The sequence below is a fragment of the Sebastes fasciatus genome, chromosome 8 (assembly GCF_043250625.1).
Source record: "Sebastes fasciatus isolate fSebFas1 chromosome 8, fSebFas1.pri, whole genome shotgun sequence".
Taxonomy (NCBI): domain Eukaryota; kingdom Metazoa; phylum Chordata; class Actinopteri; order Perciformes; family Sebastidae; genus Sebastes; species Sebastes fasciatus.
The window spans coordinates 2,350,188-2,377,897 of record NC_133802.1 but is presented as its reverse complement, the minus strand read 5'-3'; the positions used below and the strand labels follow the sequence as shown (position 1 = coordinate 2,377,897).

The window sequence follows — 27,710 nt, the reverse complement described above, 5'->3', positions numbered from 1 at the left end:
TGTTAGATAACCCTGCACAATAGCTACCTGAATTTCCTTTGCAAGAGCAACTGTTTGATTCACAGAAACTGCTGATAAAGATAGAGAGTGTGTGCTGAGGAATCTGTCCTGCTGTGTCCTCCAGCACTTCTTTACCTTGTTAACACAGAGAGGTAGAGACGGAATCTGAAATGGCATCAGTGTTGATAAAAGAAAGCTCTCGAAACCCTGGAAGGACGTCTCTTATCCCTCCTCCTTCAAGGAGTTCTGTTATTTTACTACTACTGAAGGTATTTACCACTTTGATATTTACTGTGTTTACAGGACAATAATTACACATACTGTACCGAGAATAATCACAGTAAAGTCAGGCGGAGCTCCATGACCTGACAGCCTGGACACACCAGGAACGTCAGTAGCCCGTGGTGGCTGCGTTACCTGTTGTTTTTTATTTCGGCGTTCGTGTTAACAGGTTAAAGCAGCCACACTGCCAGCGTGAGACACACGTCTCAGCTGCGTCTCTTCTAGAGAATAGAGGTCTCGCCTATTTTGACGCGTGCCACGCGCGTCTCACAGCAGCAACAGACAGTGAAGGTGATCTATTGACTCTATATTAACATCATACCAGCAAGATTACTACAGTTTTGATGTCTATCTTTAGAATATGTTAGAGATGAAAAAAAAGTAAAGATTTATTTTTAAATCAACACTTCCTGCTTTCATTTAAAAATAAAAGCCCTCAAGCGTTTTTTTCTGTTGACAGAATTCCTTCATTTGTTAACACAAGGCTTTTATTCTGAATTATGGACAGTGTTCTAGAACATGCAGTGACTTCGAGAGCTCCATGAATTGATAAAGTATGGGGTTAAATCAACACTTCCTGCTTTCATTTCGAAATAAAAGCCCTCAAGCGTTTTTTCTGTAAACAGAATTCCTTCATTTGTTAACACAAGGCTTTAATTCTGAAATATGTGCAGGACAGTGTTGTAGAATATGCAGTGACTTGGAGAGCTCCATCAATGAATATAGTATGGAATTTTAATTGTGGATTATTACTATTATTTACAAATTACCACACGTTTCTTAAACTTTCTCGGCCTAAAATAAATATAAATGATATTTATAATGAAATGAAATGGCCATTAAAAGGCAAACTCTATATAGAAAGAAAGGGCTGACAGCAGCAGCAGAAATGCAGCAGATATCCAGCTGAAATGCAGCTGGTGTGAACACCACGCCACGCAGCCGCCACACGCTCCTGATGTTCCTGGTGTATCCGAGGCTTTAGTCCTCTCCAATCACAAAGTGACCCAAACTCAGCAGATCATCACATCACAGAGGACATTACAGCAGACTGTGATGCTCCGGCAGCCCATAAACCAGGTCACCGCAGGTCGTTCAAGGAAAAATGTGGACGTCTCTATAGGAAGTTGGGATGAAGAATCATACATTTTTAATTAAGTTCTAAGAATCGGAGGCATCTGCTGTAAAACACGCCGCAGTATCAGAGCGGAGTGTTCCCTGTGATTTTGTTAGTAACTGACTTCACACTCTCCTCCACCACTCTGAAGCCATGACAGCATGCCTTTCTCTTCTTCCTTGTAGAAACATACTTCATATCTTTGGGAGCTTGGCAGCTCTGCAGAACAGTTCTTTTTCAGTCAGGCAGCGAGCAGGCCACCTGACAGACGGAGTGACTGATGACGAAGGAGAGGGCAGCGGGCCGAGGGAAGAAGGAAATTACACTCATCAGTGCAGTGTGAGGATGACACTTCAGAGTCACGCTACAGCAGCAATTAAAATGCTGGCTCGGCATGAAGAGGACTAAAATCTAGATGTTCTAAGGGAGCAGTGGGGGGGTGCATTTATTATACACATGTTTCATGAAGCCAGAGAACGAGAGATATGTGTTTCACGCTTCGCCGATACATGAAGTGAAGTGGAAGAGGTGAGAGGGGAAAGACAACATGAAGAGGCAAAACTCGAATCAAAGAAACACTCAAAGTGGGCCAACGTTTGAGCAGAGAGACGGAGGACTTCATCTGGGATTAATGATGGAGGATGGAGAGAACGGGAGGATAAGAGAGAGAAATCTACACACATACAGTACATGGTGTTCACTTCACTACAAGCAACGCACACACACACACACACACACACACACACACACACACACACACACACACACACACAACTAATCTGCTCCTCTGATGAGTCTAAAAACAAACACAGCGCTCACACACTTGTTGCCAAGAAACAGCAATGATGCCTCATCAGTCTACTCTGAAAGAGAGAGAGAAAGAGAGAGAGAGAGAGATAAAAGAGGAGAGGAGAGGAGGGGAGACAAGTCAATCATCAGACCACCATCTGAAAGACACACACAGGTTCATCCCAGAGCACAATGTGTGAACGTTGGCTGAAAGCACGTCCCAACACATGCTCATTACACACACTGTACACACACTGAACACACACACTGAACACACACACACACATACACACACTGTATATATTATAACAGTATATAAGAGCTTATACATTTCTAACCCTTTTTATGCAAAGAAGAGAAAAACAACAGGCCAGAAACATCATCGCTGCCGAGCTACAGTAACACCAGATGTTCATGTGCTGCCATTAATCCTGCTAACAAAACAATGGTTGATTCATCATTCAGTGGACTGACAGGTTAATTAACTCTTCAATATGTCAGCGAGGACGGCAGCAACTTGAGCCCAGAGAGAGGACACGTTATCCCCACATCATCTACATGCACGTACCAACTGATCAACATATCAGAAGGGATTTACAGTCATTCCTAGTCTGCATCTTTTTCTCGGGGTTAGGTCAAATTCTTTCAATTAACTTAATTATAATTTGATTCAATAATTTGATTAAGTCTATTACAATCTCAATAATGCTATATACATTAAAAGATCATTCTGCCATTTAAAGTGGATATAAAGATGATCCCAGGCTCACGGCACAGTAAACACTGTGTGTCTTCCTACACACATCTAGTCCTGACAGCTTGACAGGACGGTGGGAGGATGTCAACACTATAGGCGCTCAGAGTGGGGGCGTCCTGCTGGATCAGTGGTCCGGAGCACATGTCATGTCTCTGGTTAGGATCTAGCCGAGGAGCTTCATCTCTGATGTCCTCTCCAACGATAAGAAACGAAGCGTAAGTAGCAGAGCTGTTCTACAGTAAATCTCTAATAAGTCTCCTGTTAACCCAGCGTTACAGTGCTGAACCGATAATCACCACACCAAACTGTCTAATGCAGTGGTTCTCAAACTTTTTTCACCAAGTACCACCTCAGAAAATATTTGTCTCTCCAAGTACCACCATTATGACCGATGTTAAAATACGGTAGCGTAGGCCTACCCTATTCAGCAAAGCACAGTTCACGCAGGAGGCAAATTTATTCCTAATAAGAATATTACTTATTGTTGACTTTTGTCAGCCACAGCCACGCTGTACAAAGAGGTAGCACTAAAACTGGCACTTAAACTCTTCCACACAACTCTCATACTACGCATGGGCAGCCTCTCACACTAGGCCTGCACCATATGAGGAACATCTGCAATGTCCGATAACACTGTTCAATATTGCGATGACGATATGACTTGCGATAAATAAACAAATATTGAAGTGTGCATATTAGACATATACATATACTGTATTTAAAATATAACTAGGCTAAATGTTGTTTCTAGAGCAGCAACAGTAACGTTTATAACAGCAAAGTCACCATATCAACTCCTTAATATCTCACTGGAAACAAATCTATGTTCATAAAATAAATCATATTCCTGACATGAAAATACTAAGTGAAGTTTATAAAGACTGGAGAACACAGACATCAGTCAGTATCAGTCCTTCCTCCTGTCCTCCTGTCCTCTGTCCTCCTGTCCTCTGTCCTCCTCCCTCTGTCCTCCTCCCTCTATCCTCCTGTCCTCCTGTCCTCTGTCCTCTGTCCTCCTCCCTCTGCTGCAGGTAACATTAGGGCTGATAGAGGGCAGAGGGGCTGTTTGGTTTCAGCCAGCTGATGAGTGTACAAGTAAGATATGTGACAAACTAGCCTAAATAGTGAGACTACACAGCCTACTGCCAGCTTTAGTTTCAGTCTTGTGTAGCCGAGGGTTACGCTGCTCCGATACTTTATGAAGATAATAAATTAATAACACGGAGGCTCACTCTGCAGCGCATCACCGCTTCACACCTTCCGTTCCTTCACAATAAACTCCCCGGACACTGAACACTGGATCACTGCTCATTAGAGGGAACTAAAGTCATTCACAACTCAACTAAATAACTTACACGTGTTTACTGTTGGCTGTTAGCCGCCGAGCTAACGCGCTGTGCCTGTCTAAAGCGGCGGTGGATGAGAGACAGCAGACAGAGCAGATTGAAACGTCGCTTTCCTACATGTTTAACCGCTTCATCGTGTTTATACTTGTTGAACAGGTGGAATGATAACGTGTCTTGGCTTTACACTTGCAAAGTTTTATTGAACTTATAGTAATGAGTAGTTGTATCTGTCTCCACCGCGGCCTCTCTGATCAGCTGTTAACAGACTGACTGACTGTGTGTTGATGTGAGTGGAGAGCTCCGACTGCAGCAGAGGAGAAGATGCAGCGTTAACCATCCCTTAATATAATGATTTTTCTTATTCATCGTGTTCCAGACAGCCTTTTACGATGTGTACATCACGCATATTCATATGATAACGATGAAAATATGATTTATGGGTCGGCCCTATTTGTTATTATTATTATTTTTAATATTTCAGAGATTCCTCCACATACAGAGAGCTCGCGTACCACGTACCACAGTTTGAGAACCACTGGTCTAATGTGTTGAAACATCTTCAATCCTACGCTGCAGATGACAAAAACTCTGGATGAAGGTGAAGCTGTTGACTAACTTTGTAAAATGCCTTTTACTACGATAAGTAGTCAGAGGCGTCGCCCGTTAACTTCAACAACTAAACTAACGGAGGCACCACCAAGACATGGAAACACGTGACTAGTACTGCAGGGTTCAGGATGAGGGCTACGGAGGTTGCATTCAGATTGAGTTGAAAGTTCTACCTGTTAGTTCTCATTCATTCAAAGTTAACAACACTCAAAGCGTAACATCCTGCTATCAGGGGGGTCAAAGGGTACACTACAGCCACACTAGCTCTGTGAGCCTGCCTGAGGATGACAAAGTCAGAATGCTCACTTGCTCTCAGTGACAATGTTAAAATGCTGATGTTTAGCAGATATAATGTTCACAATGTTCACCATCTTAGTTTAGCATGTTAGCATGCTAGCATTTGCTAATTAGCACTAAACACAAAGTGTAGCTGAAGCTGATGGGAGGTCATTAGTTTGCAGATCATGAACCAAATAAGATGTGATGCTACAGGAAATGAAAAGGATCACAAATGTGGTTACAGTTCATGAATGTTTGACCATGCATGCCTGTATAACATGTCATGGATCGATATCTAATAGTAGAAGAGCATCCAAGGGGGGATCTTTCCTTTATTTGTTTCAGATCAAAAAGATAAAAATTGATGTAATGTTACATAACTTATTAGTATGTTAATCTATTTAGAATCAAATAAACACGTAAGAAAAACAAACCATCTACTTTTACAGATTTTGTAGGTGCAGTTGCCGGCTGATGCGTTTAGTATTGACGTCAACGTGCAACTAACATACAGTAAGTGCTTCCTTGTCAGTGAAAGTATACACATCACATCTTCTCTTTGGTACATCCCCACTGTCACCTCTATATCCTCAGTTTAAATTCAGTACTTTGCATGTCACAACCTGAGTAGCCTTAGGTTTTTTATTATTATTTAAATGAAGCAACGGGGTTTGAAAGCCACTTTTTTCACGTCGTGTCCAACCAGCCTCATCGCTGTTCTGCTCCTCCATCACCCTCACACCCAATCTCATTTAAACTCTGGATCCCTCAGGCAGCTACAACTGTAGCACCTTCACCTCATTCAGCTGCAGGCAAACTTTCTTACATGTCGCTGTAGACTGGGTTCTGGATAATGGTTTCTCAAAGGTTCTGGTCCAGATCCCGGAGCTTAGCCAGGCATGGTAACTGTAACACTACATAGATTACAGGGAAGTATAGTGTGATCTAAGTATTGTCTTGTCCAGGTTCTCTTGTATTTACACTATTTTAACAGCTAATGGTGGCCAATAACTATCAAGCAGTATACTGCAATCAAGGTGCCACATGTGCACAAATACACACACATAAACACACCACACACAGTGGTCATATCGTGGTCATTTGTCACACAGATGTCAGGAGGCATCAGAAAATAACATAACATGAACAATTGTTCTGTTTCCACAATAACAATGCTGCAGAGTTTTCCTGTTGGGTGACACACATTTTAACAGCAGACGTAATCCTCATCGACTAACACCGGCTACTGTGGTGTTTACTGCTGCTGGTGATTATCAACTACACCACATCTCTTCTTCAACTGGAAAAAGTGAGGATGAAACAAATGATTTGAATAGTACGAGGTGTCTCGTGTGTATTTATATGTCCCTGTTCACACTAGAGGCGCTAAGAGGACAAACACACTCTGGTGTATCTCTTCACCCAACATGAAAACATGAGCACATGAGCTCTACTTTAATGGGAGTTTGTCTTTAACCAGTGTGACAGCATCCACGTAGGGAAGTGTTCTGACTGCAGGGCTTCAGAGCACAACTCTTCTGCTGCATTAGTATCTAGTCCCGTCTCCACGCTCACTAGAACTACAACGCACCGCCGACTGCACTGTTCACAAAAAACACTGCTTTGTTTGGTAAATATATACTATTATATACCACTAATATATACTACACATAAACAGCCTTCACTGAGTCCCATCCCCATGACCAGGGGTCTGCAACCTGCGGCTCCAGAGCCACATGTGGCTCTTTAGCCCCTCTCCAGTGGCTCCCTGTGGATTTTTAAAAATGGAAATGAATAACTGTACATTTAGCATTAGGGTCACATTAAGGGGAAAAAAATTATCTGAGATTTCAAGAATAAAGTCATAATATTACGAGAAAAAAAGTCATAATATTATGAATATTAATTTTTTTCTCGTAAAGTTATAACTTTATTCTCGTAATTTTACGACTTTTTTCTCGTAAACTTATGACTTTATTCTGGAAATCTCAGATGTTTTTTCCCTCAATGTGGCCCTAATACTCCGTAGTACATTTGCTCTTTGGCCCTCACTGCATTAGACTTATATACTATATACTTAGACTATAAACTGTGTTACCTTCATCACAATGATCAGATGTTATGCGGCTTCAGACAGATTTTATTTTTTTTTGCATAAAATGGCTCTTTTGATAGTAAAGGTTGCCGACCCTTGCCCATGACATACTGTTGCTACTCCTCTCAAGCTTTGTGTTTACGGTGATAACGGGGAAAATTTACCATCACGATTTTTCTGTGGAGCAATGGGTCCGACTCAGAGGAGTGGCTCGACTCTTTAGGGAGAAAAGCTGGTCCACCTTAACAGCCCACCTTAAGAGGCGGAGCCGGAGTTGCAGGATACAGGAAGTTGGAGGAGTTGTAGTTTCGTAGCATTTATTCACCAACAAATAAAGTGTACACACACTGCTACACTTACATTCACAGCTACAACGCCACCAACAACCTCACACTCACCGCCAACACACACACACACGGACACTCGTTAAAGTTACGTAACGCTGACAGACTGTATGTGTGCGGCGGCGGCGAGGAAGAAGCCTCCGGCAATGCTAGAGCTGCTAACGTAGCACAAATACACACACTGCTTATTGGTAAATCGCTATCGTTAATCCAGGCAGACAGAGTATCGTTACGCCGGGCAGACACACAGCTGACAACCTGCTAAACTAAACTAAATGTGTGGTGGAGACTTTTACTGGGAAAGTGGCTGCATGTCGGCGACACTACACGCAGCATCGTAGCTGCTAAGTTAACGCTCCCGGACGGTGAACTGGGTCCTCAGTTGTCTGTTGTGCTCCTGCAGCTGGCGTGAGGCACAAATCTTGTCGGTTAACGGCTAATAATCGGTTAACGAGGGTCGGTTACCGGTTAAGAACATTTTTCAAAATGAGCATCACTATACATGATATTATGGTAAAAGACTGAGACCGCATTCTCACCAGGTGAAGTGTTTGTAGAAGACATAAAGGAGCAGCAGGGTAGCCTACTATAGGACAGCAGAATGAGAAAACATGTAGGATCAGACTTCATTTGTTCTACTATAACCCTATGTATGTCCCACAGTAGATGCTAGTAAAACATTATATATCATATTTCACTTTTATTGCTATAAGAGAAAAGGTCTTTGAGTTTGTTTCGGGTTGCTGTACAGAACCACTACCATTAGCCTGACCTGGGATATAGTGAACCTGTGCCTGTCAGCAGTGGGCGAGTTAGCGAGAAGTGCCAAAGTTTGTAGCTTACGTTACAGCGGATAAGTTCATAGTAACGGTTGCTAAGCGCTGATTGGACAGTTGTTGTCTGAGAAATGTGAATCCATTGTTGTCTTTTTTTAAATTTCCTTGAGTTTTACAGCTTTGTAGTTTAATACCTTGACTGTAATTACATAAAACCCATTTAATCCAACATGTAATGCTTGATGTGGACTGAAAACAACATCCCATAAATACTGGAACTGACCTGCGTTACACTCAACAGCAACGTCTGTTTTGTTTTACCTTGTGTATGAAATACAGTACAAAAATGCATATGAGAGAAATATCCCCTCACTTAGTCTCTATTACCTTTAAAGGTCATATTGACTCCTCAGTTTATCAAGTCAGCACTCAACAGCCTGCAGCCCGACATGTAAACACAGGAAACTGCAGCCAAGAACCATTTCAACACGGTATCTGACTTCTGTTCATCATCAGCTCTCAGTCTTCTATCAGTGTCATATCTGGCTATGTACATACAGTATATGCTGTAGATCTTTTCCCCTATTATGGCCTGTTATTGCTTCATTTTCTTGTTTCCTTGGTCCCACTCTTCTCTCTTCTCTCTTCCTCACGACTCTCCTCTCCTCTGTGCGAGTACACAGCCTCAGACAGGCTGCACACGCCTGGAGGACTAGCCTTACGTCCTGGATGTTTATTCAGCGGAGGAGGACCGCGTGACGACCGGCTCTTCTACACAAGCTATGTTTGACATTCGGCTGAAGCACGTGAGGTAGTACTCACACACACACACACACACAGATACCACAGTAGACTTGTACAAACACACACATACAACAGATTGACCATCGACACAGGGTCTGAAATTAACTTTTTTCACTTCCTGCCACTGTGACAGACAAGTATTTTTTTTTGTCTGCCACTCAGAAATTTTATCTGCCACTTTTGAAATCCATGTGCTAAGCTAAGGAATAAGATTTTAGATCTGAAGTCATTCAATGTTTGATATATTTTACACAAAAAACATTATATACGCTGTAAATTACAGTGTTTGAATTACACCGTGGAGGGAGGGTAGTGTACACAGTACTGTACTGTACTTCTCTATAGTGGTTATTTGCATAAATACACACAATTCAAACGATTATGATTATTTAAATATTTGCTTTGATTAAAAAAAATCTTGTTAAGTCTTTATGAAGTTAAACAGGTCACAATTCTCTCTCTAATATCTATTTTATATTGATGTGAAAACATCTCCTTCAAACAACTGGATTTATTCAAGTTTCTCACCAAAAACTTAATTTTACGAGATTACATTTGAACACATCATGATAACGTTGTATTTACCTTCACCCAATGGTCATTTTACTGAGCAGACTTTGAACGTCTCATAATAATAACTCAATGGCACCTCCGTTAATGTTAGTAGCACCGCTATTTATCCAATCAGGACCGTGCTGCTAACGGCTGCTAACAGCTAACGTTACTAACACTCCTTCTGTTGATTTAAACACAGGTTTATTGTTTTCAGTGTCACATTATCAGGTTAAAATAGGGTGCACCCCCTCGAGTTTAGTAGCGCTACACTGTTAAGCACTTTTTTTCTCTCTGCTGTGGCTCTGGTACGAAACAAACTGAAACATGATCCAGCGTGCGTACGCGTCATTGTGCATGAGTAACTGTGGGAGCATCAATACGAGGAATCGATGGTCACGGAGGCATGAGATGCCAAGAAAGCGGACAACTATGGTTCTCTATTCCCATCTCTAGTGTTTTCCCTGCATGCCAAAGTGGTGGGTGTCCTGATGATTTCACCCGCCAATGCCAACAAGTTACCCGCATTTGGCGTGTGGCGGGTGCTAATTTCAGACCCTGCATCTACATCATCAGAATCCAGCGATTGCTTCACTGTGAAACCTGAGCCCAAATGAAGCAGCAGCTTCATGGTTTGTGTGCGTAGCCATCGATCTCTCCATCACTCAGCTCCCTCTCTCCTCTGAGAGACACTATAGCAGCTTCACCATCACCGAACGGCTGGGGGGTCGGGGGGGGGGGGGGGGTTCTCCCAAAACCAACAGCTAATTAGTTAACTTCACCACTTCAGAGGAAGGAGTTTGTTGTTGCTGTTGTTCTTTCAAAGTCTCATGAAGATGTCAAAGCAGCTACATAATCAGTTGTTAATGAGCCTGCATGAAGTTTTTGGCAGTAATTGACGGGGTGAAGGCCTAGATTTAGAATATCAGAGCAGAAATCCTCTCTAAGCACTGCAATCACGTAAACCTGCCAAACAAAGACTGCATACATGCAACGTGTATGAGGATAACTAAACTCACATTAGAGCTCCTCTTGACTCACAAACACCAACAATCTACCAGTCATCCATGACAAATCAGTTATTTAGGCTGAAATAAAGAATATGATGAAATATGTTATGAAGGCACTACCATCCCAGGTAGTGGAGAGAGGATTTAACTCTATTTCATTTCATTAACCCTTCATCCATTCTTCTCCATAATGGCTTCTAGAGGCAGAAAAAAACAGCTTCTCTGTCTGTCTTCGTTACTCATTTTATCAACTGTAGCTAGCAAATTACTTTTAATGAGTAGATTGAAAACTTAAATATGTATTTGATGGCTACATGCATTCAGTGCCACGAATGATGCAACAAAGACCGAGGGTAAAGCTACATGTCCCAAGCTAAGATGTTAGCTTCCTCACCAGTTGATGATATGTGGAAGACGTGAAGATAAAAGAGCAGCATCGTTAGCCCTCGTATCATTGTTCCATATTATAAGAAGCAATAATTACCACCCTGTAGTTGTATTCCTCCTCTAATCGGTCGAGTGTCAGTTTACATCCATGTCTGTCCAAAATGTCATCACTTCATCATTTTATCCTGTTAGACATTTGTGTTATATTTACATAATTAGGGCCCGAGCACCGACAACGTTGGGCCGCGAGGACCCTATTGAAACTGTAAGGATTACGAAGGATTAAGAAAGAAAATTAATTTTTGAGGGCCTTAACATGCTCAAAAAGTTGTTAAACTTGGCACACTTTTCAGACCCGTTGAAAAATGTTGTTATCTTGAAACTGTTGCAAAATGAAACCCCTAGAAAGTTGGAAAAATTGAGCCCCTCGCTCCGGTTTCACCTACATATATGAAATTTGGCAGACACGTGTAACATGTGGAGACGCACTAAAAAGCCTCTTGGAAGTATGCCCAAAACTCAACAGAAAGTCAGCCATTTTTTGCGTTTTATAGGTCATGTACTATAACGAACTCCTCCTTCAGATTTAATCAAATCAACTTCAAATTTGGTCAGGACCATCTTAAGACCTTCAGGATGAAAAGTTATTCAAATGGTGAGTTTTCACTTAACGACCTGACCGTGGCGGCCATTTTGATGCAGGCATCAGTTCTTGTTTCATTGTGCTTGGCCGCATCAGTCGGCGTCCCACCAGTACCCCCGTCGTGCGACAAGGTGCGAGGGCCCGTTCATCGCTGCTTGCAGCTTTAATTAACATATGAATTCTTCAGTTATGGCCGACAATGTGTTTTGTGAGGTCACAGTGACCTTTGACCTTTGACCATCAAACTGTAATCAGTTCATCCTTGAGTCCAAGTGGACGTTTGTGCCAGATGTAATGAGGTTCCCTCCAGGTGTTCATGAGATATTGCGTTCCAAAGAATGGTCTCTGGATGAACGTACGTACTTACAGACGGACGGACGGACGGACAACCCAAAAACATAACGCCTTCGGCCACGGTGTCGCCTGCATGGAGGCATAAAAATGTAAGATCAGACTATTATTTCTTTCTAACAGAGCAGCATTCAGATGTTCACTATAAATGGACCAACAAGCCAACGGTTCGATTTATGCTTCACATGACAAAAGGATTCAAGGTTGAGTACAAACCCAGTTTGTCAAAGTTAACTTGAGTACTTCACCAAACAAGAGCAGATCAGAGCTGTTAGCTGTTAGTTAGCCTCACCTTAAACTGGTCCTCAGTGGAGCTTTTTATACCCCCAAATAAAGACGTTGTTAGCTAATGATATGCTAACTTCTAGCCTTGGGAGTAATGCCAGGGTGGTACTCTAGGTAACTAGATAGCCAGGCATGCTAATTTTAGTGGCTTATGTTGTGTGCAGACAGACACACAAATATAAGACACCATTCTCCAAACCTTTAAGTCTTACTGCAACTCCACGTGGTGCACCGGTTCCACATGGAGAGAAACCCAAAGCTCGACAGACCTGCCTTTTCACAATTGCTTAGCTATGATGAACATTGATGTTTGGGGGAGGGTTTAGAAAATGGTCAGTCGTTGTCTTTTTACAATTTCATTCCGTCAATGCGAGAATAACAATTGACACCCGTTACTACTACTGAACATCTGCAGCTGTTTAAGCCTGAAAGACTGAAGCTGAAAGACTGATTCCACCGTCATGCACAGTCAGGAAGCAGCATAAACCTGATGACTGAGTAAATACACTGAAAGACTGGTGACGACTGGAGTACTGGTGGTAGACACAAACCTGTCACATGTTCTTGTACCAAAGCAAACATGAACGGTAAGCAGCAGCAGCTCACACTGTTCACACGCAGACGCCCAAATCTAACCAGCTCAACAGTGTTAATGTGCGTCCTCACCCTTAGGACTCGCACATTTGGGATTTAAAGCAGAGTCACACACACACATTCCACTTTCTTACCTTTCTCCACAGCGGTGGCTCCCATGGACGGCTGACCCAGGCCGGCCCTCGTCTCCCATTTGCCCTCATCGGGGTGGTACATCTCCACGGAGGCCAGCGGGGTCTGTTGTTGGTTCATGCCCCCGAGCACCATCACCTGCACCCCCAACGCCACGGCCGAGGCCCCCGCCCGCGCGGTGGGCAGCGGCGGCAGTTGGCTCCACGTCTGGCTCTCTACGTCCAGGACCTCGACGCTGTCCAGGGGCGTGCCGGTCTCGCTGCAGCCCCCCAGCACGTAGAGCAGGCCTTCGTGGTAGACGGGAGTGCAGTAGACGCGGCGCTGCGACATGGGGGGGAACTGCTCCCAGTACAAGGACTTGACAGGACTCACCGCCATCTCCTGCACAGGCATGTCTCCAGGACAGAGAGGAGGGGACACACCATCACACACCACGCCGGGGAGGAAGAAGAGGAGGAGCAGTAGAGGGAGAGGTGGAGTGAGGGGGCTCACAAAGGTGGACCAACTGAGCGAGAGCAGAGGCACAAGCTTGTTTCTGTCTGTTTGACGGACCGCCTGAACGCCTGTGTCCACAGAGGGAGAGAGACACGGGAAAGTGAAAGAAGGATAGAAGGAAAGGGATGCTAGTGAGAGAAAGAGTGGTCAGAATAAAGAAAAAGAGAGAGAGAGAGAGGGAATGAGCAGAGAGTCTTACTCCCTCCTCAGCCAGATGTCACGACTCCCTCTCTATTCAAATGTTTTATTCATCCGGCTGTTGGTATTTTTTGAGCAGTGAAGCCATCTGCCCTTCAATCCCCCTCTACTCCGGCCCTCCTCTCTCCTTCACTGCATCCTGCCGGGAGGTTATTTTGGTTAAAGTTTTTGCTTGAGTATATTCCTGGGGGAAAAAAAGATGCTTGAAGAGGGTGTCCTCGAGCTTAATACTTAATCCGACCAAAACCTCAAAGTCAAGAGAGGAGGAGTTGAAAAAGAGAAAAATGAATAAGTGGGGAGATGGCACTGGATCAAAGCTCCGGGAAGAGAGAGTTGAGGAACACTGACCTTCACTAGCGCCCTGATAATCCAACAGAAAGCCTTTATGGCAGAGAGTTTTATACCTTCAAACAAAAGGAAATGATTCAGGGCTACCAGTCCCCTTCAGCTGCACCCTGGTGATAGAGCCTACAGTGAAAGAACCTTTAATAAACGAATCAAAGTCTTCAAATGGATCTCTACGGGAGTGCAATGACTGCAAGACTTTCTTGCATTTTAAGAAAGATTTTCTTCCCTTAATTAAACAAGGACTCCAAATCCCTGAGCGCCGTTCTATGCCTCGCCGTCAGGCACAGGGCCTGATGAACTGCGTGCTTCGCAGCTTCCTGGTGGCTTTGGAGAGGATGAGGGTACCTCGGCGGCGCCAAACCTGGAAGAGAAGACGACACCGGATCAGACAAGGAACTGGAGTAACAATCTTACAATTTTAAATGAAAGAAGAAAAATAACATCCTGATTATGTGCTGAACAAACAGAGGACCTACGGCGTTCTCATCACACAGTCATCCACGAGGAATGTGCACTTATATTACATTATACTGTATACATCCTTCAACTCACAAATATTTCCTCCAAAATGTGTCACTCACTACACACTAAGGATGTCACGATACCAGAAATCTAGTAGTCGATACCAATACCAGTGAATTTCTACGATTCTCGATACCCAATTCGATACCACAGTAAAAAAACAACAATATATCCCATGTAATTCAACATCACTCTTTTATTAAAAACATTTGAACATTACAAAAAACAGAGGCATGTAGCCTTTAAGTAATGAATAAAAATAATTGACCCTTTTTGTTCATTTTGGCGTATCAGCGGCATGTTATCAACCGATAGTCAGACGACGGACACTACATACTGACCATGAATGCATCTGCTCCATCAGCTCAGAGTAGTAGGAGCAGGAGAAGGGGGAAGAGGATTTATTGTGGAAGCGAAAAGCAAACGCACCTATTTGGCAATATTTCACGTTTAATCCCAACGCTATAAGGGAACCATAACGTTAATGAGGTAATCGCCTCGAGGTGGATGGAGCCGTCACAGCCGGTGTGCACGGGACAGCGGCGCCAGGTAGACCCCCGCAGCGGAGCCCCGCAGCAAAAGCTCTACCGGAGAGGCCAGACACACCGCCACCCGACGGTAAAGATCAGAGTCAGCGCTCTGCACATGTTGACCGTCATCTTTCTTGTAAAATATCCAGTGTAATCCGGTGTAACTTGTGACACCGGTGTTGTCACAAGTTTATTAACCGGTGGGAACATTTTCCTCACTGTCACATCCCTACCAATGATCATTACAGGCATCGTACGGTACCTTCGGTACTGTAGAAAAAGAGTACCGTCACGTTTTTAGAATTTGAGCATCGACTTGGTACAGAAGGATCGGTTCTCGTGATATCCCTAGCTGGCTGGTAGAGAGAATGAAGGTTTAAGACACTTCAGCTTTGGCGTCACTTCTCAGACCTGGAGGTTACTGCCTGGTTGACAGCAATGACATGGCTGGCTGTGCATGTGTGTGCACGCGCGCGTGTGCGTGCGTGTGTGTGCGTGCGTGTGTGTGCGTGTGGCATTGACACAGCAGGAGGCGAGCACACTGTGACCGGAGGATTGACAGAGAAAGCGATGACATTTAGCAGGTGGAGGGAGCGAAAAAAAGCAACACAATGTAATCTCAGTTTGTCCTCGACCGTCATCATCTTCCAGTTCACACCATATATACAGTATAATATTCATAATTAATTATGTCTTCTTCCTAGTCCCAATTAGTGGCCTTAGCCCTGTGGACACGCTGACCTTTAACCAGCGAGAGGGAAAGAGCAATGAGGAAGACAGCAGAGAGCTTAAAGCTGTGGCCGTACCTGCATACTGTGTGGATGTATTTGCATATGAATGGATGTTTGAACCTCCTTGTGTGTCTAGAAAGAATGGATTTCAGAAAAATCCTGAGAAGCTCAGGATCATCAAACTAGCTGACAGGGGTGGGTGGTATTTCCCTAAAATATTATTGTAAAATTGCAGCGTATTTCTGCGTATGCTGCGTGTAGTGTCGCGGACATGCAGCCACTTTCCCATAAAGGCCCCACCGCACATTTAGTTTAGTTTAGCAGGTTGTCAGCTGTGTGTCTGTCCGGCAAAACTTTAGTGAGTGCCCAACAAACAGTTGTGCTACGTTAGTAGCTCTAGTATTGCCGGAGGCTTCGTGCTCGCCGCCGCACACGTAGTCTGAGTAACTTTAGTGAGTATCCAACAGACCGTGTGTGTGTGTTGGCGGTGAGTGTGAGGTTGTTGGTGGCGTTCTAGTTGTGATCGTAGGTGTAGCAGTGTGTGGACACTTTATTTGTCGGTGAATAAATGCTATGAAACTACAACTCCTCCACTCCGCTCAAGCGAGCCAGAGACCGGCGCCGACTTCCTGTATCCTGCTACTCCGGCTCCGCCTCTTAAGGTGGGCTGTTAAGGTGGACCAGCTTTTCTCCTTAAAGAGACGAGCCGCTCCTCTGAGCTGCTCAGCTTTTGAGTTAAATATTAACATTTCTTTTAACCGTTTTAACCGATTTAGTGTTAATCGGTTAAAATGCTTAACGTCGGTTAAACGGTTAATTATGGACATCCCTAGTGGAGTACTCCTTGAAATATAGAGAAAAGATTACAAAATAAAATGAATATTGTGTTCATTACATCACCATCGTCATGGAAAATGTTCTGAGAGGCATGACAATGATTTTAGTCGGTATCTGTAGTAGAAAAAAATCACTTGCATCACTTTGCTTTAGAAATATGTTTTAAGCATCTGACTTAATGTTAAACCTTTATTTCACAGTACGGTGATCCTCTGCTGTATTCACATTGGTTCAGGTCCCTGATATGATTACTGACACCAACAACAAGAGTGGAGTTCTTTTTACTGGTGGCATTTTTATGAATGACATTTGCTAACAGATGGAACACAACAGGTAGTCTTAAATAGCAATGGGGGGGGGGTGCTGATTATGCAAATGATCAAATCTCATCATCCTCAAGTTGAAACGACAAGTTTATGTAGTTAAAAGAGTTCGGTGAGTTTGACTTGGAACACTTGTACGAGAAGATCTGTTCCGCTGGCACACTCCAGCTTTGTGTTTCAACATGAGCTGCTAACACACACAGTGGGAGTGGCTGGTATGACCAGTATATATAATGTGTATACAGTATAACCCGGTGGCAAAAGAGCAAAAATAAAGGCAATTGAAAGATGACCAACCAGTATAATTCTTTATGACGAGCTGAGGGAACACACTACAGCTGCACTGCTGATCTCAGAGCAGCCATTCACCTTCAGCACCATCAGGGGTTCCATGTACTTCATTATTAGCCATTTTTTTTTATTTGTGTGCAGTCATAATATCTACAGACTGGAGGCAGGAGGACATGCTGTATCTCATCTGTTTCATCTGGACACAAACTGAAATGTAAAAACAATACCAGTTATATGCTGGAACTGTTTCTAGATGACCAGCGTCCTCCTGACTGAATTCTTAACGCAACCACACAGTGACAACAAGACTCCCTGTAACACCACAACTAGCCAGGCTAGTTAGTCTTTATGCTAAGCTAAGCTAATGGCATCCTTACTCTAGCTACATAAATGGTAAATGGTAAATGAACTTGCATTTAAAAAGCGCTTTTCTAGTCTCCTGACCACTCAAAGCTCTTTACACTACATGTCAGCATTCACCCATTCACACATACATTCATACGCTGATGGCAGAGGCTGCTAAGGAGCCAACTTTGCCCATCAGGATCTAATCTAAATACTCATTCACACACTGATGGCTATGCCTTCAGGAGCAATTTGGGGTTAAGTGTCTTGCTCAAGGACACATCGACATGTGACCCGGAACAGCCGGGGATCGAACCACCAACCTTCCTGGACAACCTGCTCTACTCTCTGAGCCACAGCCGCCGAGCATTGCTCTCAGTGAACCTCCCCCTGAATAAATAAAGGTAAAAAAAAGAAGGAAAAAAAGTGTTAATTACACCATCAGGTCCGTCCACAGTTTTGATGGCGATCCACACGCGCTTCTATCTATTAATAAGAGTTCCTCCTGCTCTGTGATTACTCATCCAGCCGTACTCCACCAACCCCCTACTGTCCAAAAGGAATTACCTCAAGTGGAGACAGAGCAGACTCATATAATGAAAACATGGCTCCAACATAATGTATTGCTCCAATCGTCCCACATGTGCACTAAACAATGCTTTTCCGGATCTGTTAAAGCCGAAGGCCCCACTCAACAAGTAGCTAATAATTATGGTTTATGTTGCGTCTGTATCTCCAGAAGTTGTTTGAATAATGTTTCCAGCACTTGTTGTCTGTGATGAGTGTTTCTGTTGTGCATCAGCACTGCGACGACTACGAAGGTAACTGAGTTTTTAGTTCTTCTTCAATTATTTATCATCAGTTCAAGCCCAAGCCAACTGCTGTGTTACAAACATGCTGTTATAAGAGGGAGAAGTATTCCTGGCAGCGAGGTAACATTTGATGTACAACATGCGGGTTAAGTCTCGCTGCTAAATTTAACATCTGAAGCTCGTCATATGATAAACGGTACACCCACATCCTCACACCTCCGAGAAGAAAAGAGACATCAGTCCTTCCTGTTGATCTCCATTTCTTCCAGTCAGTTTACCACAGACATCAGCAGACAAACTCTGAATTATGCAAATGTATTTTTATTTAGTTCACAGTTCATTACTGGAAGAATATCATCTCCCTCTGATCGCTCTCAGTCTCTCTGTCTCTCTTCCCTGATGCTGTGATTCATGGTGCTAATCCAAAAACTTAAAGGCCCAGATGAATTATTAAATGCTTGTGTTGAAGCTTTTGTAGGTGTTTGATTCGAGGATCTAATTAAGCCGTTTCATTATATAATAACACCAGTAGGCTAAAGAGTACAGCCCGTTCTCCCAGTGCTCAGCTGCTACACACTGTTATCCTCTCTGGTAATCAGCTGTGAATGGTGCCGTGTTAGTGCCTGCATGGCAGATGTGAGTATGACCGAGACTCCCTGGGGTGCTCTGTCCCGACCAGCAGCACATGCTGTCAGCCTCATATAGTGAGACAACCAGTGAGCCAACCAGCAGGAACATTTACAGCAGTACGACTCTTTAGGGATCCTCAAGTTCAATTTTAGTTAGAAAATGTGTAAATGTTCAAATCTATCAAAGTGAAACCGTTTTACGAAACGACCGACTTAATGCACGATTAACTCTTCCTCGTGCAGCTTCGCTGTCAGTGGTGTGTGCACGGAGCATCATCTGCACCATCCCACTGTTGAGCAAACTAACAATACGACAACGGGCTGTAGACAGGCTGATGGATGTAACCGATACCCTGTGGGGGCCCCCGTCTGGCCATAGCAACAAACAGTGAAGTCTAAATATTAGCCTGAGACAGCAGACAGCCACATTATCAACCACTGACCACAGGTAGGGCATTCTGGGTATTTGGATATGAGTGTGAAATGAGGGTGGAAGATGGACTAATGGATTTAGAGATGCACAAGTGATCAGAACATAAGAACGCTGACCATCTGCTCAGAGCATTCAAGTAACAGGACTAAGGGTGTTTTCACATCAGGGACCCGGGCCTGGATCCGAGTACACTTGACCCCAAAGTCCAGTTCGTTGGATTAGTGTGAACGCTCCATACCGTACTACGGCACGGTTCGTCGATCCGTACCCGGGTCCACCTTTTCAAGTGGTCTCGGGCCCGGATCATGTGTACTCGGGCACGGTTCGCATCAGGTGTGAAAGCCAACTGTACCAAAACACGGAAGTGGACCGCTATTTAACGTGAGTAACGTTATCAGTCAGAGAGTGGTTGTGAAAGGTCAGGCTTTATTCAACGCCACCGGTGATCCACATCTGTATACATATAAAACTGTTTCATATCTATGTCTGTATCTGCGCGCAGCATGCGCCGATCTCATCCTCTGAACTGCACGGCAGTGGATGATACAGCAGGAAGGCCGGCGAGAGGTTCATTAGAATATAAACAATAGTAACCGATGGGGTCGGCTGATGTTTGTTATTTTATTTAGCTGATTTAATGGTCTGTCTGCGAAGAACGAGTGACGGGGGGGGGAATAGTCAGCATATTTTCACATCAAACTCGGTGAAATAAGAGTTTATTACGATCAAACCAGACTTGGTGATTGTTGGAAATACAAACCAAGACAGTATTGGTGAGTTTTATTTAGTTTCTGTCCAGTTTGAATGAAGTGTTTTACCATGCTCCGCCACTAGAACAGCTGATCTCAACATAATAATAATAACATAAGTGTACTCGGGTACGGAACAACTTTACTAATGTGGAAGCTGAGCTGAGTCTACAACTGCCACAGAGTGGCATTAACGTAGACTACACCAGGCACTCCTCAATCTCTTCTGAGCAGAGAGCCAAAACAGGACTTTAACTGTTCTCCTGAGACCGGGCTGCTGTCATATAGAGCAGAACTTTAAGGGAGAGACTTTGCAGAAGTTGGCCCAAGGGTCTCTACTAAGATAGGAAATATAATCATCAGCCGGGAGCCGTCCCATGAGTGGCATACTGCCAAAACCCTCCTGGAGATACTTTCAGTATATGCCTACCAAAGTCATTAAGCTGATGATGATGGGGACGGCTGCAGCTGCTGATTCATATTAAGTATTATAAGTCCAGATTAAAATAGCACACAGAGTCTGTGGGAAATCAGGGATCAGATCTGACAGCCAACCTCCGGTATCAATTAAGTGTTAAGATTATTCGAACCACATTCCTCCACGTGTAGACTGGAGTGAATGCTAACATTTTAGTGATAATATACAGCAAGAGACTGATTACTTAATGCACAATAATCACCAGTGAGCAACATATGAAGCAGCTGTGCTTAATTGGCTTGTATTACAATGAGGAGCAGCTCCCTGTAGCTTCTCAGACGGATCATTTACATAAATATCATTCATGATTTAAAGGAGTTTACAGGCTTCTCTATCTATGGCTCCACCGTAGCAGAGCTGTACCTACCTAGTACTGTACTCCATAGTGTAACTGCCAGTTAGCTAGCTGGCTACACCAAGGAGAGTCACCAAGGAGATTCACCACAGAGAGTCACCACGGAGACTCACCACGAAGAGTCACCACGGAGAGTCACCAAGGAGATTCTCCAAAGAGATTCGCCACAGAGAGTCACCACGGAGATTCACCAAGGAGATTCGCTACGGAGATTCACCACGGAGATTCTCCAAAGAGATTCACCACGGAGAGTCACCACGGAGATTCACCACGGAGAGTCACCACGGAGAGTCACCGAGGAGATTCTCCAAAGAGATTCACCACGGAGAGTCACCACGGAGAGTCATCACGGAGATTCACCAAGGAGATTCACCACGGAGATTCACCAAGGAGATTCACCACAGAGATTCACCAAGGAGATTCACCAAGGAGATTCACCACGGAGATTCACCACGGAGATTCACCACGGAGATTCACCACGGATTTTCACCAAAGAAAGTCACCACGGACAGTCACCACGGAGATTCACCACAGAGAGACACCAAGGAGAGTCACCACGGAGAGTCACCAAGGAGATTCACCAAGGAGAGTCACCACGGAGAGTCACTGATATTGTGGTGTGCTCTACAACAGAGTCACCGAACAGCAGCTTTCTGTGCAGTAATTAAAAGCTATTTTAACATACAATGTACAGAAAATACACTTTCACTCACTACAACTAATGTACTAGAGTATTCTAATGGAGCTTACCAGTACTGTAGGACAGATCTATCTACCACGGGGTCACGACCATACAGCAGTAACAAAGTTTGGGGTGCACCCCTCAAGTGTGCAGGTGTGTTCAGTAACGATCAGTACATGGCAGCAATAAAGAGCTGCACTTTCCAAACACAAATGATTTACATGAGCCAGCGGTGTCATTGGAGAATTTCAGGTTTAAATGGGGGAAAAAAAAAAATAAAAAAAAAAATCCTTGTCAACTGCCAAGCCATTCTTGTCCATATTCTCCATAAAATACAACCACCAGGTCAGGAGCCGAGGACTAAGACTGGTTGACTGTGCTTTTGCCATTTAATTTAAATAACAATCAACCAACTGGATTACACTTACTGAGGCAGAAGCAACTGGCTGCTATTCAGACAAAACAGACATCAAAATGCTTCCGTTGGTGAACTTTGCAATTCAACCAACAAGAACCAAATATTTGTTCTGTCCCTCGTGTCTCACAATCAAAACGATCAGGACAGTTTCCAGTCTCCAGTGATGTCAGCAGTCTCTTCAATCCGTAGAGAAAAATGTTAACAGCGTACGTTTGCTTTTATTCTCATCGTGGGAATCGAGGCTCAGAGCGAGAGCGATCCGTCTTGCTAATGTGTAGCCGACATATTAAAGAAGACGATTTAACGACGAGTTAATGTGATCACACTCTGAAACAAGTAAATGTCCCTCGACACAATCTGTGACAGTGGCAATAAAAATCGCACTGGCTCATGTTGGTGTACAATGTGCTTTTATTGTCTTGAAGTAAAGTAAGTAATACCAGATGTTTATGGCACCAACATTTACAGAATAGCATCAGTGATAGAGGATGAAGATGGAGGTGAGGATGAGGAGGAGTGCAGAGACATAATGATGGTTTATAACTGCTTGAAATCTAAATGCTGGTGAACAATCCTCCCAGTGGTCTGATCGGTATCGTTACCCCACTCATGTCCTCAGATTTCATTTCCTCCCATTCTAATGAGTATCAAGGTGAATCTTTAACTACTGCCTAGTGGACGATGTGAATATCAATCACAGAGTAACTGGATTCAGAAATAACTCTGAATGCTGGAGCGGCAGCTGAGCTCCTGAACTGACTAACAAATGTCACAATTAATTACAACATCTCATTTCAACTGGTTGAAATCAATAAAGGAAACAAAAGAACATGGTTTGTATATTAATACTGAATTATTGGACAGACGACAGCTGCTTCTTTAGTTCTTCTAGAGGGACAGTGAAAGAGTAGCAAGACACCATGTCACGAAATGTCCCTCAGGTTAGCAAAGTTTGCAATTTAGCAAGTGTGTCTCTGGTAGTGTGTCTCTGGTAGTGTGTCTCTAGTAGTGTGTCTCTGGTAGTGTGTCTCTAGTAGTGTGTCTCTAGTAGTGTGTCTCTGGTAGTGTGTCTCTAGTAGTGTGTCTCTAGTAGTGTGTCTCTGGTAGTGTGTCTCTGGTAGTGTGTCTCTAGTAGTGTGTCTCTGGTAGTGTGTCTCTAGTAGTGTGTGGGTCTCCGGTAGTGTGTGTGTCTCTGGTAGTGTGTGTGTCTCCGGTAGTGTGTGTGTCTCTGGTAGTGTGTGTGTCTCTGGTAGTGTGTCTCTGGTAGTGTGTCTGGTAGTGTGTCTCTAGTAGTGTGTGTGTCTCCGGTAGTGTGTGTGTCTCTGGTAGTGTGTGTGTCTCCGGTAGTGTGTGTGTCTCTGGTAGTGTGTCTCTGGTAGTGTGTCTCCGGTAGTGTGTGTGTCTCTGGTAGTGTGTCTCTGGTAGTGTGTGTGTCTCTGGTAGTGTGTGTGTCTCTGGTAGTGTCTGCGTCTCTGGTAGTGTGTCTGGTAGTGTGTCTGGTAGTGTGTCTCTGGTAGTGTGTCTGGTAGTGCGTCTCTGGTAGTGTGTCTGGTAGTGCGTCTCTGGTAGTGTGTCTGGTAGTGCGTCTCTGGTAGTGCGTCTCTGGTAGTGTGTCTGGTAGTGTGTCTGGTAGTGTCTCTGGTAGTGTGTCTGGTAGTGTGTCTCTGGTAGTGTGTGCGTCTCTGGTAGTGTGTCTGGTAGTGTGTCTCTGGTAGTGTGTGCGTCTCTGGTAGTGTGTCTGGTAGTGTCTCTGGTAGTGTGTCTGGTAGTGTGTCTCTGGTAGTGTGTGCGTCTCTGGTAGTGTGTGCGTCTCTGGTAGTGTGTGCGTCTCTGGTAGTGCGTCTCTGGTAGTGTGTCTGGTAGTGTGTCTCTGGTAGTGTGTCTGGTAGTGTGTCTCTGGTAGTGTGTCTCTGGTAGTGTGTGCGTCTCTGGTAGTGTGTCTGGTAGTGTGTCTCTGGTAGTGTGTCTCTGGTAGTGTGTGCGTCTCTGGTAGTGCGTCTCTGGTAGTGTCTCTGGTAGTGTGTCTCTGGTAGTGTGTGTGTCTCTGGTAGTGTGTGTGTCTCTGGTAGTGTGTCTCTGGTAGTGTGTCTCTGGCAGTGTGTCTCCGGTAGTGTGTGTGTCTCTGGTAGTGTGTGTGTCTCTGGTAGTGTCTCTGGTAGTGTGTCTCTGGTAGTGTGTCTCTGGAGTTATGCATGCGTCTCATTGCCACAGGGCACCAGGAAATCTGCAACCACGGCTCTGTGATTTATTCACAAATTCAACAACAGATTCTGACTGGCTTCTTCTCCATAGCAACAGTGGCCGAGGCTCATGGGTAATTGCCAAAATGACAAAACATGATTTCTTAGAGATGAAGTTGAAATAATTCAAACTGGTGACCGTCACATAAACATGACATCATCCGGAGGAGTCCCGTGTTTCTATTGAGGACATAATTTAAAGAATAGAGAATGAGGAAGAACACCTCAAGATCAGCGGCCGCTCCCACCTCCCCAACTCTACCGTCAGAGCTCACAGAGACATCACGACTTAGTTGGATGTGGGGAGCTCACAGACTTTTCATTTCTAGGTCTAGCCCAGGGGTCAGCAACCTGCAGCTCTGGAGCCCCTCTCCAGTGGCTCCCTGTGGATTTTTAATAAAATTAGTGGAAATGAATAACTTTTTTTTTGTTTACATTTTCATTTTTATTTATCATTGTTATAGGTCTATGGTACGATGGTACGACGGAGTATTAGGGCCACATTGAGGGGAAAAAAATGAATCTGAGATTTTGAGAATAAAGTTATAATATTACGAGAAAAAAGTCATAATATTATAAAATAGTAATTTGAGGTGTTATTTTCTTTTTTTCTTGTAAACTTCTGACTTTTTTTCTCGTAATATTCCAACATTTTTTCTCGTTAAGTTATGACTTTATTGTCGTAATATGACTTTTTTTCTCGTAAAGTATGACTTTATTCTTGAAATCTCAGATGTTTTTTCCCTCAATGTGGCCCTAATACTCCGTAATACATTGTCTCTTTGGCCCTCACTGCATTAGACTTATATATTATATACTCAGACTATAAACTGTGTCACCTTCATCACAATGATCAAATGTTTTGCGGCTAAAGACAGATTACTATTTATCTTTTTTGCCTACAATAGCTCTTTTGACAGTGAAGGTTGCTGAGCCCTGCTCTAGCCTTTTGTTTGACCACATCTGACTGAAGAAGTGTGTATAGCTTTCAGCAACAGTCTATTACATGTGTATGTGCATGTACTCTTCAGAATGTAAGCAATGAATAGAAGAGTAGTCAGTCCCTCACTGATGATGAGCTCTCGGGGCTCTTTCATTAATGGCCTTAAAGTCCTCTACAGTCCCATGGTCACAGCGAGGGAACATCTCCTCTCATCTGGATCTTCAGACTCTAATCCTCCTCCTCCGCCGGCCTCCAGGCTGGTCAGTGTTCCCCTTTTTTTTTACAACCACCAGCACATTTGGCGAACACAACGTAAATACCCTGGAAAGGCGGCGTATTGTAGCAGCATCTTCAGACAGAACACAGTTTAGCTATTTAAAGAAGTGCTCACGACCTTTTCTGTGACTAAATATAACATCGGAGAAGAGAAGCAGGCTCTCAGCTGACGGCCTTTACGACAATAGGCCAGACTAAAGGAAGACGGTCAAACATGTGGCTGTTTGAAATCCTCACTGTGATCACAAAGGAGAGAACTTCTGACAGGAACTACATACAGTAGCTATCCAAACAGCACTGTTGTTTTATAATATTAGTATACAGGACTTAGGTATGAGAAACCCAACAAGGTCTCACAGCTGATTGGATGATTAGTGGCCTGTAATACAACAAGACTCGGTCAAAACCGAGTATATGTCTGGACTGTATCTGGTCAGGATGTGAATTTGTGGCTAAATTGTTACACAAATAGTCAGTGGTCATGTCTATAATATTTTATGAACAGTTTTTTCCACTTATATCTTAATGTCTGATTGAAAGACAACTTATAATGAAGCAAATGACATTCAGTAATAGTAAATAGTAACATTTACTAGTCAGTATATTATACATTTTATACAAGGTCAAAAGTATTTCAGTTTTTTATTAAAGCATGTATATCAAAAGCATTCAACATACAGTATAAGTGGTGTGTAACAATATATACATACTTCGCAAAAGTTTATGTCATCACTGACGTTGTTGCTGCTGTATTTATTCCTAGATGTGAAAGGTGTGTGATAGTGTCGAGCAGCTACAGTGTTAGCATAGCCTGGGAGTGATCGATCTGAACTCCATTCAGAAAACAAGCATTTTAAAAGTTGTTTGCTTGTCATCTTGTGGACAGACTTCACAAAGCATGAATTCAGTTTTTACACAAATCAACATCATAATGTGGTTACTTCGGCATCATTTTGATCCGTTTATTGCAATTAAATCACAGCACAGTCTGTTTATTTTGGGTTCATACCGCAGTAGCGATGTGTGACCTGCTAGATACAGATATCTACAGTTTATCTGGGACTTCCACAACATGTTCAAAGCAGCAACAGTGGTTATTTCTGGAGGAAAGCGAGGCGAAAATTTGCTTCGCGCTTGGTGTGAATACACGGTAACACAATACGAAGCACAACATAACGTGACTTAAAAAATAGCACATGCACAACAACAGCACTATGTAATGATACATTGAACCACTGACACGATCCCCAGAAAATGTAAACACAGAACTGTTCTCCGCCTTTTCATTTTGAAAGAGCAAAGACCAATGAGGAAACTCCAACAGTCGGCCGACCAATCCTGTAACTTCATCATTCAGTCAGTCACTCAGTGACAGACTTTTGTGTTTGCAGGGCTGACCCTCTGCAGTCCAGCCAAAAATGAGTTACAGTTAACAATAATAACATACACCCACATAATCAGCTGTGCTGCTCATCCCACAAATGCATGATCCTTACAAGTTGGACATCATTGTGAAGGTAAATAAACAGGCTTTCCAACGATGTAAAATACAATGCCAATTAGCATTGGAACAACAGAGAAATAATCCACCAAACACAAGTTTCCGAACTTTTTCCCCCCAGTTTATATATATATATTCACCCAATGTTAATCTCACTAGTGTGCCTATATGCTCTGCAGCTGCACTTGGTGAGATGTGGTTAACAGAGAAGCATTAGTTATAATAATACCTGAAATATGTTAAGACACGTGCAGAGTTCAGACACAAAGTGTGGTCAGCTGATTCACGGCAGCAGATCTCCTCTCTGAACAGGACGTGTGCCAAACTCTCGAGACATCTTGTGCAACAAAAAGGTCAAGTATGTTTATGTGTCACTTCCCACAGCTCGGAGCTGGAGAGCCTCTCCATGCACAAACTGTGAA

General features: G+C 43.5%; 3 protein-coding genes and 1 long non-coding RNA gene across 4 annotated transcripts in view; 2 read left to right on the top strand and 2 right to left on the bottom strand.

Moving 5' to 3' along the window:
• LOC141771945 (uncharacterized) overlaps positions 1–27,710 on the top strand; it is a 251,071-nt gene that overhangs the window by 53,899 nt on the left and 169,462 nt on the right. The window lies entirely within an intron of this gene.
• The window catches only part of LOC141771947 (uncharacterized), a 313,743-nt gene that overhangs the window by 220,720 nt on the left and 65,313 nt on the right, over positions 1–27,710 (top strand). The gene's annotated exons all lie outside the window — the stretch shown is intronic.
• The window catches only part of klhdc8b (kelch domain containing 8B), a 211,998-nt gene that overhangs the window by 148,561 nt on the left and 35,727 nt on the right, over positions 1–27,710 (bottom strand). The window contains exon 3 of the mRNA XM_074642491.1: positions 13,155–14,538. Coding sequence (XP_074498592.1) covers positions 13,155–13,545 — 391 coding nt within the window. The 5' untranslated portion in view covers positions 13,546–14,538. The remainder of the gene's footprint in view (positions 1–13,154; positions 14,539–27,710) is intronic.
• The window catches only part of lamb2 (laminin, beta 2 (laminin S)), a 167,494-nt gene continuing 166,650 nt past the window's right edge, over positions 26,867–27,710 (bottom strand). The window contains exon 32 of the mRNA XM_074642480.1: positions 26,867–27,004. Coding sequence (XP_074498581.1) covers positions 26,882–27,004 — 123 coding nt within the window. The 3' untranslated portion in view covers positions 26,867–26,881. The remainder of the gene's footprint in view (positions 27,005–27,710) is intronic.